This window comes from Gallus gallus, chromosome Z, assembly GCF_016699485.2.
Source record: "Gallus gallus isolate bGalGal1 chromosome Z, bGalGal1.mat.broiler.GRCg7b, whole genome shotgun sequence".
In the NCBI taxonomy this organism is placed as follows: domain Eukaryota; kingdom Metazoa; phylum Chordata; class Aves; order Galliformes; family Phasianidae; genus Gallus; species Gallus gallus.
Genome location: NC_052572.1, coordinates 66,608,119 through 66,622,966, shown reverse-complemented (window position 1 = coordinate 66,622,966; position 14,848 = coordinate 66,608,119). Strand labels below are relative to the sequence as shown.

At 46.1% G+C, this 14,848-nt stretch overlaps 1 protein-coding gene across 1 annotated transcript in view; it reads left to right on the top strand.

Annotated features, from left to right (window-relative positions):
* The first annotated feature begins 7,962 nt into the window (after positions 1–7,962).
* Positions 7,963–14,848, top strand: part of SNX30 (sorting nexin family member 30) — a 52,596-nt gene continuing 45,710 nt past the window's right edge. The window contains exon 1 of the mRNA XM_424910.7: positions 7,963–8,208. Within this exon, the coding sequence (XP_424910.2) occupies positions 8,047–8,208 (162 nt within the window). The 5' untranslated portion in view covers positions 7,963–8,046. The remainder of the gene's footprint in view (positions 8,209–14,848) is intronic.

Here is a 14,848-nt window from a genome sequence, read left to right as displayed (position 1 = left end):
TTGGGTGCAAAAGCCTGCTCTCTTCAATCTCTGCAGTGAAAAACATGAGCTGTAATAACACGGATTTTTTTTGTTTTTCTCTGTGTTTGTTTTTTCCAAAAAATATAGCTGAGTTTTAATTTTTGAACATCCTCTAGAACAGTGTCTTTAAGACAGGAGATTTGGGTTAGATGTTAGAAGGAAGTTTTTCACACAGAGGGTGGTGACGCACTGGAACAGGTTGCCCAAGGAGGTTGTGGATGCATTCCTGGATCCCTGGAGGCATTCAAAGCCAGGCTGGATTTGGCTCTGGGCAACCTGGTCTGGTGGTTGGCGACCCTGCACATAGCAGGGGGGTTGAAACTAGATTATCATTGTGGTCTTTTTCAACCCAGGCCATTCTATGATTCTGTGATTCTATGCTCATGTGCAGACAGATGCTAACATTATCCTCTCCAAATAAAGCATGTGTGGGAAAAGACATAAGTATCAAGGAGCAGCTCTCAACTACCAGACAAGCCTGAGTGTCTGACTGGTGTGACCTCTGGTCGACCCTGGTATTTGTATTGTCTGGAGTGTGCTATACAGAAAAATGCCATCATTTAGGTTTTAAATGGAATACTTGATGAAAAGCAGGTGGGTTTTCAATGTCTGGTCTGGTGAATAAATTCAACCTGAAGATAGCCACTTGCTAGTCATTTTAAACCGAGTCAGTATTTTATGTCTCATTATCTGAACAGCACAATGAAGATGCATTAGAAGGATGTTATGAAAGAGCTGAAGGAGTCCTTTTCAGACTCATTCTGAGCACTTAAGAAGCCATCTGTCATTATAAAAACATCCTAAGTGGTATTATTGAGCACTTGGCAATCCAGATCAGAGCAGCTGTAACCCACTGGTGTTGCTTATCTTTAAATTTGTACATAGCTTCTCCTACGGGTCACTTTCCATTATTGGTGAGGAGCTGCTCCAATTCTTGCCATGCAGGAAAGTACTTTGCAACCAAACTGTTTTGCTGCCAGATAGCATATTTGCTATTGTATGTAACATCTGTCAACTAATTTTAAGATTAGAATTGTTTTAAAGAGAAAAATGTTCTTTATTGGAGAACTTAGAAAGACAATACAGAAAGCACCCAGTTCTCAGAATCCACTGCCAAACTGCTTCTATCCCAGAAGCTGTAAGTGTATCTAGTACACAGTATAAATCAATAGCACTGTATAGTGTCTGTTCAAACTTCTCTTTCTTGCTTGTGCTGACCTAGGTGCCACCATCAGTAAAATAACAGGAGATCTAACATGCATAGAATGCTCTCCATTTGGTGCCAAAGATTCTTAATAGTAATGTACCTCAACCCTGAATGAGAAGATATAACTGAAGTCCAAAAGTGGTAGGAGTACTTCCTAAACTAACCCTGCCATAATGGAGGTGCAAAAGCATTCCTGTGTAGCCTAGCCTGCCAGCCTAGCAGACTGGCAGAAATGAAAACATGAAAAGGCAACTGTTAGGTCTTTCACCTCTCAATTTAACCTGGTAAAAATCTGAAAAGATAGCCTGCAGGATTTTGATTTCAGTGATACAGAGGTAGAACTGTTCAGAACCAACCAACCAAACAAAAACACAACAAATGCACATGAAACTGGTGACCTTTGTCTTGAATTTGTGAGATTCTTGATCCTCAAATCCATTTATCTTCTTTCCTCATTAGCATTATATGGACATGCCTATTGGTTTTTGGTTGTTTTTTTTTCAGCTGAAATGATGTAAGCATAAGAAATAGTTAAGATTTTGCTAGGATAATGTAACATCTTTTTCTGGTTAATATGTGTTTGAGATGGGCAGTGAATTTCAATCTCTCTTTAGCCACCCACTGATTTTGATTCTCAATTTGTATTTTAATTCTGTTGGTTGAATGTTTCAATATGCTGATTGTTTTTAGCTTGCAGAATATTTAACAAAAAGAAAACTACGAATAAGCATGTCTAGGAATATAATGCAGTCATAACAGAACAACATTACATTTAGTGGCATGGAGAAGGAAATGGAGACTGGAACATTATAATCTTTTTCATCAGTCATAACTTAGCAGAATTGAGACATTTATTTACTTCAGTGCTGCTACTACTAAGAAAAGAGATACTTTCCTTCCTCAGCTTTTGGCTGTACATTCTTTTGCCTGCTGTTGAAGCCGGATAACCCACATACTGATGCATTTAGAGGTTTTCTATTTGTGTGTGGAAGAATTTTTCCTACAGGAAGTCAGCTACATGACATACTTCTTCTCTTCTCTTCTCTTCTCTTCTCTTCTCTTCTCTTCTCTTCTCTTCTCTTCTCTTCTCTTCTCTTCTCTTCTCTTCTCTTCTCTTCTCTTCTCTTCTCTTCTCTTCTCTTCTCTTCTCTTCTCTTCTCTTCTCTTCTCTTCTCTTCTCTTCTCTTCTCTTCTCTTCTCTTCTCTTCTCTTCTCTTCTCTTCTCTTCTCTCTTCTCTTCTCTTCTCTTCTCTTCTCTTCTCTTCTCTTCTCTTCTCTTCTCTTCTCTTCTCTTCTCTTCTCTTCTCTTCTCTTCTCTTCTCTTCTCTTCTCTTCTCTTCTCTTCTCTTCTCTTCTCTTCTCTTCTCTTCTCTTCTCTTCTCTTCTCTTCTCTTCTCTTCTCTTCTCTTCTCTTCTCTTCTCTTCTCTTCTCTTCTCTTCTCTTCTCTTCTCTTCTCCTCTCCTCTCCTCTCCTCTCCTCTCCTCTCCTCTCCTCTCCTCTCCTCTCCTCTCCTCTCCTCTCCTCTCCTCTCCTCTCCTCTCCTCTCCTCTCCTCTCCTCTCCTCTCCTCTCCTCTCCTCTCCTCTCCTCTCCTCTCCTCTCCTCTCCTCTCCTCTCCTCTCCTCTCCTCTCCTCTCCTCTCCTCTCCTCTCCTCTCCTCTCCTCTCCTCTCCTCTCCTCTCCTCTCCTCTCCTCTCCTCTCCTCTCCTCTCCTCTCCTCTCCTCTCCTCTCCTCTCCTCTCCTCTCCTCTCCTCTCCTCTCCTCTCCCTTATCTCTTCTTCTCCCCTTCCCTCTGTGAAATCAGAGGGAGGTAGACATCTGTCTTTCAGTCTTACCTTTACTCTTTTCCTTACTGTGACCTGTTTTGATACACAAAATTCTATTTGATACACAAAATGCTATTACCAGAGATTAGTTGTTGTGAACATTCATAGAATCACAGAACCATTTAAGTTGGAAGGGACCCCTAACAGCCATCTCCCCTGCACTGAACAGGGACACCTACAGCTCCATCAGGTGCTCAGAGCCCTGTCCAGCCTGACCTTGAGTGTCTCCAGGGATGGGGCATCCATCACCTCTCTGGGCAACCTGTGCCAGAGCCTCATTACCCTTATTAAAAGAAGTTAAAAAAAACTCCTTCCTTATATCCAGACTAAATCTCCCCTCTTTTAGTCTGAAACCATTTCCCCTTGTCCTGTCACAACAGACCCTGCTAGACAGTCTGTCCCCTACTGAAAGGCCACTGTCATGTCTCTCCAGAGCCTTCTCTTCTCTGGACTGAACAGCCTCAGATCTCTCAGTCTGTCCTCATAGGAGATGTGTTCCACCCCTTGGATCATTTTTGCGTCCCTCCTCTGAATGGGGAAAAGGGTCCCCTGCCCACATTCTCTACCAATAACTGTCACAGGGTCATCTAGATCTATCTCTGTCTGTGACAGGGGGGCAGCAGTCCCACACACCCACCAGTCCAAAAGGGGAGGGGAGGGGGGAGTGTTGATGGTTTACAGGCCAATTCATTCCAGTTCTGTGACTAATGGGGCAGGGTACCCTTTTCCCCCTTCCCTGGGAAAGGGAAAAGGGAAAGGGGGAAGGGTAGAGAGGTGAGAGATGGGCCTACAAACAGAACAGTGGCAACAATCTGAGGAGGAAAGTTAATCTACTAAATATGATATTGGAATGCAAGATAACACAGTGTAATACAATATATAATTGGAATTGTGGTTAATAAATCAAATAAAATGAGAGAGAGTGTCTGAAACCAAAGGCCTTACTCTGAATTGATGGTGAAATGGCTGGGGAGTGCATCAACACACTGCCGGGCAGCACGAGAGAGTGAGTCCCATGACTTGTGGGTCCCCTCTGAAGGCAAAGTCCTCTGGGGTATGTAGTTCTTCTTCTCTTATGAGAAACAGGTATCCGGAAAGTTGTCAGTCCACAGAACTGGAGTGTTAACTCTTTAATTCCCCGAGCTTTACATGATGTTATGATGTGGAACATCAATAGCAAAAATCATAAAACCATGACATGCTCCAACAGATCTATGTCTCTCCTGTCCTGAGGACTCCACATCTGAATGCAGTACTCCAGGTGAGGTCATGCTGGCTCATATCCAGCTTGCCATCAACCAGCACTCCCAAATCCTTTTCAGCAGTCCTTGTTCTTGGCTACCATGGGGCTACCATGACCCAGATGCTAGACCTTGCACGTGAATTTGTTGAACTTCATGAAGTTCTCCTGGGCTCACAGCTCAAGCCTGTCTAATTCTCTCTGGATGGTATGCCATCTCATCTGGCATGCTGACCGCAGAACACAGCTTGGTGTCATTCACAAACTTGCTGAGGGTGCACTTGATTCCACTGTTGATGTCACTGATAAAGACATTAAAGAGCATCAGTCCCAGTATTGACCCCTGAGGGATACCACTTGTCACTGATCTCCATCTGGACATTGAATCATTGGCCACTACTTCCTGTGAACAATCTTGCAACCAGCCCCTTATCCATCAAACAGTCCACCCATCAAATCCATATCTTTCCAACTTGGAGAGCAGGATGTTATGGGAGACAATGTCAAAGGCCTTACTGAAGTCCAGATAGATGACATCAGTGGCTCTTGTCCATTGACACAGTTACTCCATCACACAAGGTCACTAGGTTGGTCAGGAAGGACTTGCCCTTGGTATAGCCATGCTGGTTGTCCTGTATCAATTCCCTGTCTTCCATGTGCCTTAGTACAGCTTTCAGGAGGATCTGCTTAATGATAGTGCCCAGCACAGAGGTGAGACTGACGGGTTGGTAGTTTCCTGGGTAATACTTCCTACCCTTTTTAAAAGTGAGAGTGATGCTGCCTTTTTTTCCAGTCACCAGGGATTTCACCTGACCACAAATGACCTAGGAAAGAGCCCTGCTCAACAGTTACATGTCTTGATTTTATAGTGCACTCTGTGGCACTAGAATTCTGAAATTTAAACACAAATATCACAGTGAGTATTTGAGAATATCACCACATTAGTCATCAGGTTTCTGTATTTTCCTGGATAAAAAGTCCTTCTGTTAACGTCTTCTGACCTTTTCACAGCCAGACTTCAGCTTACTGCACACAAATCTTCTTGCATATTGCATATAGTGGTCCAGTTTGATGTTTGAAAGTGTTTCTAAGTAGTTTGGATCAGATGAAAATACAAAGGATGACCTGTTTCAGCTCCAGGCAGAAACCATCCAGGGCAACACAGAAAAATGTGATTAGTAAACAAAGAGGCATATTGCCTGGCCATACATTATTCACAGGGAGCTAAACCAATAAATAAATCACTAGAGCTTGGAACTTCATCCTTGTATACAGGAAAATCACTTTAGAAACTAGACGTAATGACCTCCATAGCAACAATCATTATCTGAGTCACAGAATCACTGAGGCTGGAAGGGACCCTGGGTGGTCTCTGGTACAATCTCCTGCTCAAAGCACGGTGAGGCATGAGATCAAGCCAAATTGCTCAGGGCTTTACCCAGTCAGACCTTGAACGTCTAAGGATAGAGACTGCATGATTTCTTCTGGCAACATATCGTGCTGCTTAGAGCTGTCTGCATGGGGAAAATCAAGGATTTCCAGTTTCAGTTCATGCCCTTTGTCTCCTGCACAGCTGCTCTGCACTGCTGCGTGGAACCCAACTCCACCTCCTGTTCTCCTTTCTGTGGGTACTGGGGGCTGCATCAAGTGCTCCAGAAGCACCTTCTGGCCCAGTCTGAGGGTCTCAGCCTTAGGACCGTAGAATATCCTGAGTTGGAAAAGACCCACAGGGATCACCAAATCCCAATCCTGGCTCCACATAGGACCACCCAAAATCCAGTCCCTATGTCTGAGAGCATTGCCCAAATGCTCAAGTTCTGGCAGGTTGGGGCCATGACCATGTCACCCAAAGGAGAAGGGTTTGAGCTGGAAATGTGTTTGGATGAGGATGCTTAAAAGAAAGGGTAAAGTCATAAGCCTTTGAGACTCAGGCATGCATGAAGGGGAACTGTCTCCTGGGCAGTGCAGTGGATACACAGACCTGCCTGTGGGCTCACTGCTGTAGTTGCCACATAGGATGTGGATTTTCTAGAAGAAAGCTGGGCTGTATATATCAGTGCTAGCTAGTTTATACTGCTGCCTTTTCCTGATAAATAAACAGGTTATTGTTTCTTAAGTGTAACTAACACGACATGCTTCACAGCCTCCTTCTTACAGGGTTTGGGACATGGTTGGGGCTTTGGAGTGTTGACACAATTCAAAAATTCCATATTAACTAGCTATTTGATTTTCTCTTGCTGTTTGCTGTAATAAGTGCACCCTCAGTAAGTTTGCAGGCACCAAGTTGGCAGGAAGTGTTGATCTGCCTGGGGGTAGGAAGGCCCTACAGAGGGATCTGGATAGGCTGGATCTCAGGGCTGAAGCCAGTGAGATGAAGTTCAACAAGACCAAGTGTCTGATCCTGCACTTTGATCACAACAACCGTAGGCAATGCTACACGTTTGGGGCAGAGTGGAAGGCTGTGTGGAAGAAATGGACCTGGGGGTGTTGGCTGATGCTCAGCTGAACAGGAGCCAGCAGTGTGCCCAGGTGGCCAAGAAGGCCAATGGCATCCTGGTTTGTATCAGAAAGAGTAAAGCCAGCAGCAGCAGGGAGGTGAGTATCTCTCTGTACTCAGCACTGGTGAGGCTGCACCTCCAGTAATGTGTTCGCTTTTGGGCCCCTCACTTCAAGAAATGTATTAAGGCCCTGGGGTATGTTCAGAGAAGGACAATGAAGCTGTCAGGGGCCTGGAGCACAAGTCTTATGGAGAGCATCTGAGGGAGCTGGGATTGCTTGATCTGGAGAAGAGGAGGCTCAGAGGAGGCCTCATTGCCCTCTGTAAGTCTTGAAAGGAAGTGGCTTGGTCTTTTCTCCTGGGTAACAGCGATAGGATGAGAGGGCAATGGTCTCAAGTTGCACCAGAGGAGAGTCAAGTTGGACATTAGAAAAAATTTCTTCTCCAAAAGATTGAGAATGGTCTGGAATGGGCTGCCTAGGGAGGTGGTGGAGTCACTGTTCCTGGAGGTGTTCAATGAATGTGTAAATGTTGCACTGGGGGACATGGTTTAGTGGGGAGGTATTGGTGGGGATGTGTGACGGTCGGACTAGATGAGGTCTTTTCCAACATTAATGATGCTGTGATTCTACAATGCATTGTTTTTATTGTGAAAGCCCACAGTGCTGCATTCTCACCCATGTTGTGCTGTGCTGGCAAAGTTGCCACCTGTAGGCTTCCTCGCCTACCTCCTGGCAGTGGACAGCACTCCATCAGACGTTAAACACAGGCGAAACTTCACAGCAGCGGACTGATCACGTAGCTGTATGCATATACACCTATATATACACCTATATATTTTTATACACCTATATAGCTGTAAGGGGTTATGGGAGTCTGAAAGTGCTGCGTCTCTCCCCCTGTAGCGTGCTACTGTGTCTAATTAGCGTTCAACAACGCAACACAAACACATTTTTTTCGCAGTCTGAGCCGTGCCTAGGTCAGTACTATGACCCTAAACAGCTCACGAGCACGCGGCCGCCACAGGGCCGCTCCCCGCCTTCGGGACGGGCCAGGCTGCCTTCCGCTGGCGGGGCGGGGCGGCAGGTGGCGCGGCGGGGCCTTTGGGGCGGGCACTGCTCCCGCTCCTCCTCCTCCGTCCTCTTTCCGCTCCTCCTCCGCCACCGCCTCGTAGTGCGGTGGCGGCGGGCAGGCTCCGGCCGCGGCCCCGCAGCTCCCCGTCGAGGCCTGCGGTTGCCGGCCGTCCCCGGCGCGATGTCGGGCGGCGCGGCGGGCATTCCTAAACCTCTCCCGTCCTCCGGGCCCAAATCGCTGCGGGAGATGCCGCATCCTCTGGCCACCTCCAGCAGCGAGGAGATGGGGCCGGCTCTCACCCCCAGCCCCGACCTGCTGCTGCCCCGCAGCATCGCCGACAAGGTACGGCCCCGCGGAGGGGAGCGCCGGGGGGGGGGACGACGACGACGACGAGCGGAGGGGGAAGGGCTGCGCCTCTGCCTCCCCGCAACCCCTTCCCGGCTGCATCCCGGCTCCCCGGGGGGAGCGAACCCGGGGAGCCGCTGCCATCGCAGGCGGGCGGCTGCCGGGGCAGGGTTGTGCCCTCCCGGGGCTGGGGGCGGTGTCGGTCCTTCACCGTGGTGCTGCTCTGTGCTCCGTACTCCGTAGCAGAGCCCCCACCCGCTTCTTCACAGCAGTTGTGTGGAAGGATGCTGTTGCGTGAGTACCTCAGCCTGCCTTCCCTTTGCTTCCCAGCCTGTGGCGTGTGTCACGAAGGGCTCTGTGGATTGTGCTGCCCGGCTCTGGGTCATGGGTGTGATGGTGGGTGAGTCTGCCTCTGTTGGTGCTCATGTGCTCTCAGACAGAGTGTATCTGTGGGCACAGTTCCTGGAAAGCAGCAAGGTAGGATTTCCTGGAAGCAGGCTGCAACTTTCTTGCTTTGGGCACTTCTGCTGTTCCTACAAGGTGTCACGGACCTGCTGGTCCCCCAGAGATGTGAGTGCTTCCTCTGTGTGAAATGGGATTTGTAGCAGTTGGCATTGACAGCTCCTTTTTATGGGTATTCTGGCCTCCCTGGAATACAGCAGTGGTCCTGCAGCCACTTGGTTGATACTGCCCATCCACACAACCTCGTTGTTGGGCTTTATTGTAGAGATTTGAGTGTTCAGAGCACAAGCAAGCTCCTCTGTGGTTGCTGCTGAAAGATGTCTGAGAAGTGTACCACTGTCTCTGACAGCTGATCACACACTGAGGCTGGAGAGGTATTTCTGCCCTCAGGCCAACTTCCTGCTCATCAGAAAGGTTTTTGCCAGTTTTTCCCCCAGCAGCACAATGAAGTCCATCTTCTAGTAGTTTTGTGCAATGTTGAATGCTCTGGGTGTGTAGCAGCATGGGCATGCTATTAAGGGAAAGAGCAAAAAGGGGATGAGGTCTGTGCTTGACCTGGAAATGGCACCAGGATAACGAGCCTTGTGGAATATAAAGGATTTCCAGTAGGAAGAGAGCAGCATTCCTTTTTTTTTTTTCTTTCTAGCTGAATTAGCAGAAAAAAGCCAAGCGCCTGATCCTTCTGATGGAAGGAGTCCAACTGATCTACTGTCTAAAAGCTGTCCCTTCTTCCACTTAATACCCAAAGTGTTGGCAAGAAAAAAAAAAGAGTTGATTTCTTTGCTACTTCAGGAGGAACTCCAGTGAGCAAACAAGTGTTCATGCGTTTAAGGCAATAACAAGCTTCAGCTGTCTGCACTTGGTGAATAGTCTGTAGAGTGACTGTAATAAGTAGAGGTAAATAGAGACTTCTGGGTGGTCACTGTATCTAGCTCTCTTGTCTACTTCATGGAAATAACCCTAGTAGTTGGGTAAAAAAGAGGTCCATATTGAAGTCCAACTCAAAATCTTTTCACCCGCTCTTTATTGATGCTCGGATAGGAGCTATTCTCTTGGCCTTTCTGTGGATCTTCTTGGGGAGTGGTGGAGTCTGACACTGCGGGACATGTGTGGGTTGGTCTCTTTTACTGAAGTGACTGTGAGTCAGTAAGCTTCTGTAAGAAACACCCCATAGCTGTGCCAGTGTTAGGACAGTCCATAGAAGGGTAGTGCAGCTATCCCATCACAATGAACTGCATAACTAGCTTTTTCTGGGTTCTTTTTTTCTGCTCTGAGCAAATACTTCCTAAGTATTGCTGTGAGATAAAGGTCTCCTGCCTCGAGACTGGAATCCTGTCAGGAAAGTGCGGGAGTAAAGGAATTTGTCTTCCCTTAAAGCAGTGCTTCAATTTCCACCGCCACAGATGTGCAGCCTGAAGTGGTTGAACCTGTGCCATCACAGCTTTGCGTTCTTTAAAGCATGGCTTTCTTGCCTTTTTGGAGCGGATGAGTGAGGACTCTACTTTATCAGTCAGAGTCAGAGAAATTTAGAGGACAGGAATATTGCCTGCATGTGTCCTGCTGGTTTTTGGCAGTAGTCTGGTAGCTTAAGACCTTATCTGAGTTTGAAGTCTCATAAAATTTTAGTTTTCTTCTAAGGACAGTGGTTAATGATACTGGATCAGTTGGTCATGGGAAAGGGAAGGAAATCCTTGTATATTATTTTTTTCAGCTTCTCTGGTTTGGAGCAGAGGACTACTGTGAATCTTACAAAGAGTGCTCCAGAGTATTTATTGTCTGAAATAATGTCTTCATCTTGACTTGTAGGGAAAAGCTGTTTTAAGAGCCTGTAACTTTTTAAATGAGGTTGACGTATCTGGCTAAATACTTAGCATTCATAGTGATCCTGCAACAAACATAAAACATTTGAGCTGCAGGCTCTTATCTCTGAAGCATTTCTGAATTGGCCAGGTCTTTCTATAAAGCATTCCGTTCCCCTCAGGATAAACAGTGCTTTATGCAATTAGACTCGATGTCTGACCTCCATCAGCTTTTTCACAATTTTTCTTCCCATACCCTTGGCAATCTCCAAACAAGGATACTGCTGAAGCTGAACCTAAGCAGTGCTGACCCCCTGATGTCAGTTGAGAGGGAAACATGCAGGAGGAAGCAATCCCTCAGAGTATGTGCTGATGTCCTGAGCAGACTTAGAGCAAGCTTTTGAAAGGCCTGCACACCTGCTAACTGAGGTGTGCTTTTCTGAGCAGGTTCTCTGTAGAGGGAGGTAAGACCAATGGGGAAGTGTCAGTGTGAATTTATCTTTTTTTTTTTTTTCTGGAGGAAAGAAAAGAAAGGGAAGTTCTGCTTGCATGTGGCTACGTGACTACTTCACCATTTTGTCACTTTCAGTAGTGAATCTACTGTACAGTCTAGGAGAAACAATGACAGTGAGGATAAAAGGCATTATTAAGAGCTTTCTGGGTTTAGAGCAGAGGTGAGAAGTACGTGGTATGCTGCTGTGTAATTGTACCCAAGTTATTGTAGAATTATTATAAGACTTGGGATCCAGCCCTGCTGGGGTTATGCCGCTTTAATAGGCTATTACTAAATATTGGCTGTTCAGAATTAGAAGTTAAGTATTCTGTTTGGACGCTCCTGCTGTCCTCTAGTGTTGCTGTCTTTGCCATCCCTTTAGTCTAGTGTCATGAGAGCAGCTTCGTAATGGTGGTGTTGGCTGTTCCTCCTATGGTCTGCCTTCAGACCGGCAACTGCTGCACGAGGTCCTGACTGCCAGGGCTGAGTTCTTGTCTACTGCTCCAAAAGCTCTAGTGTCCCACCTGTGCTAGTCTCACAGTCCATTTGGATCTTTCAAGTTTACAAGACAACGTATTCTGTACATTAAACTTTGTTTTATAAGCTCATCTGGAGAGAAAACAAGCAGTGTCTTGGTCTGCTTCATACAGAATAGTCTAATGTGAAATCACGGATTTATCTCTTAATTCATGAGCTCTTTAACTGGTAACTTGTGACTTTCAGCTTTCTCACCTATGAGTGAAATAGTTCCCTACTGACTGACAGCTCTCATCCTTCCTCCTTCGTCGCGATTCAGGCATAGTATCACAGCAGGAAGCATGGAAACCTAACTGGTCCAGCTTCTGATGAATCCACTACAGAAACATTTTGGGTGAGCTGCTGTATATGGAAGTTTTGTTCTGAGCCATTTCCAAAGGTTAGTGGGTTCTGAAGAGGCTGCTGGCAGTTAGTATATAAGAATTGTGGCTGCAGGAGATAGTGAGCTGCAGATGATAATGGCTTCTCTCTCTTCCTGTCCATCCTGTCTTACGTACCAGTTGCTCTTGCTTTAATCAAATGGTGCTGTTCCCAGCATGCATCAGGCCATATTGTGAGCTGTGTTAGCTAAAATGTATTCAGGACTTCAGTAAAGATTCGCTTGTCCTCTTTTGGAACCGTTGACTCTCTTCATAGTGTTTTGTGGTGTATAACCTGTGTAGCATTTATTCTTTGAGATAAGCAACCAGAAGTCACGCATATATTAATACTAGGCAGATGAACAGATTTTTCAAGGCTGTTTTGCAGGCAACATATCAAGCAGTTTGGATGTGGATTACCAGACTTTCAGTGCATAGCTAGAAATTTGCTAATGCATGGAGGAGGCTGCTAGAACTCCAAATGTCTGTGTGCGCTAACTGGAAACTATTGCTTGCATGTGACCCTTTGCTCATCTGATTCCGGCTACCGCCCTGGTGAATGCTTAGGCCTGTATTAGCACCTGATTGAGTATAAATACTTGATGCAGTTGCTGGAGTGCTTTTACTTAGCACTCATATTCTGGAAGGGAGCCTGGCAACTTCCCAGCAAAAAATATACTGAGAGTCTGGAGCTCTGCTTCCAGCTTCCTTGGTTGCTAGTTTAATTATTGCTCTTCATCCACCCACAAATGAAACCAGTTTGCAGTATAATCTGGAAGCTTAAAATAAATCTGCTTAAGCTTCTACAAACTTCTTTCTTTTCTGACTAAATGAGAACTCTTAGACAAGCACCATGTACTTTTCTTAAAGTAGGCCTGATATAAATTCTCAGTCTTTGGAGAGACTGAGACTAGGAAAAAAAGCCAGGAACTGAAGCTGGTGAACTCATGAAACTATGTCAGTGTGGATGAATCAAGCCTGGTTCCAATCTACAGGAATATGAGAGCATACAGTAACTGGGAAACTGAGGTTTCCAATATTATTTTCTTCCCAGGGTTTAGGGTGAAGCTGACTGACCTGTGGGTCTCTTCATCAGCCTTCCTGAAGAGACGAGTGGTGTCTTAGTTATTTTCCTTTCCCCTGTTCCTCAGTATTCAGGAAGCTCCCTTGATCACCATCACAGAGATAATCCAAAGTGGCATTAGTGGCATCGGCCAGCTCCCTCAGCGCATGTGAGTCTTTTCAGTTTTAGCCCATGGGTTTGTGTCTGTCCAGTTTGTTGAGATGTTTCCTAAGCTGATCCTACCTGACTGACCGTAAGCTTTCCCTCTGGCCTTAGAGGTCCACAGGTTCCTGTCAGTGTAGGCTGAAGTGAAGATATCCCTGATAGCCTTAGCTTTTTCTGATCCTTTGTTATCAGGTCCTCTGCCACATTTTAGCATCAGGACTGCATTTTCCTTTAATTTTGTTTTGCTGCTGGCTATACCTATAAAAACCTTAATTACTGTTGGTCTCCTCATCTGCCAGATCTGGCTCCATCCCACTAATTCCATCCCTGTGTTCCTTCTGGGTCATCAATCCCTGCTGCTACCTCTCTTATGCTGCCTTTTATATCAGAATTCAGTCTGGAAAGGCCTCCAACTGCCTTTCGTCCATTTCTTGCTTATTTGGTTGGTCACTTCTCAGGATGGGGAGGTGTTCTGTGGAAATTAGCTAGCTGTCCTGGATGTCTGCTATCTCCTAGGCCGTATCTGTTTTTTTCCAGCAGATCCCTAAAGAGGCCAAAGTCTGCTCTCTGGAAGTGTGAGGTTGTGGTCCTGCTGTGCTTTGCTCCGTCATCTCAGGATCACTTCACAGTCATTGCACTGAGTGGAGAGGTAGCACTGCATAGTAGATGAGAATATCAAGTGCTGTTGGCATTATTGAATTCTTAGACCATGTTTCTTAAACCAGGAAGCTTTTAGAAACAAGCACCTGTCTGCAATATGCTTGTCTTATTCCTTGAATGTGAGATTTAGATAGCTGTTTAAAGGAATTGCCTTGTCTACTGTTGCACTGTGTGCACGCATCTGGTGGGTCATTTCTGATCACCTCATTAAAAGACCTGACTCAAACCTGGCATGGCTTTCAACTTGACATCAGTGCTCTGCCTGTAGTAAAGCTGCTGGCTGAGTCTGATTTCACATCTCACTTAGTGATAGTGCCTAGAACTGCTTCCTCAACCCATTGCATCTCATAAACTGACATCTCTTGGCTAGGCTAATACCATGTTACCTCACTGAAAGGGCAGAGTTCCTGGCTCCCTTCTGCTTGTAGACAGCCCAGAGTGTAATGATGGATAAACAGAATCATTAAGGTCCAACTGTCCATCTACCACCAATATTTCCTCACTAAACCATGTCCCTCAGTGCCACATGCCTTAGGGATAGTGACCCCTCTGCCTCCCTGGGCAGCCCATTTTAGTGCCTGACCACTCTTTCAGAGAAAATTTTTTCCTATTTTTTTTTTTTTTCTTGACCCTCCTTTGGTGCAACTTGAAGTCATTTCCTCTCATCCTATCACTGTAATCTGGGAGGATGAATTGACCTCCACCTCAACACAACCTCCTTTCAGGCAGTTGTAGGGGGCAGTAAGGTCTCCTCTGAGCCTCCCCTTCTCCAGACTCCATCAGCTGCTCTCCATAAGACTTGTGCTCCAGATGCCTGGCAGCTTTTTTGCCCTTCTCTGAACATACCCCAGGGCCTTGATGTCTTTCTTGTAGTGAGGAGCCCAAAACTGAACATGGTACTCAAAGTGTGTCCTCACCAGTGCTGAGTACAGAGAGATACTCACCTCCCTGCTGCTGCTGGATTTGATATTTCTGATACAATCCAGGATGCCATTGGCATTCTTGGCCACCTGGGCACACTGCTGGCTCATGGTCAACACTCAGCAGAACAATAACACCAGGTCCATTTCTTCCACACAGCCTTCTAGCCACTCTATCC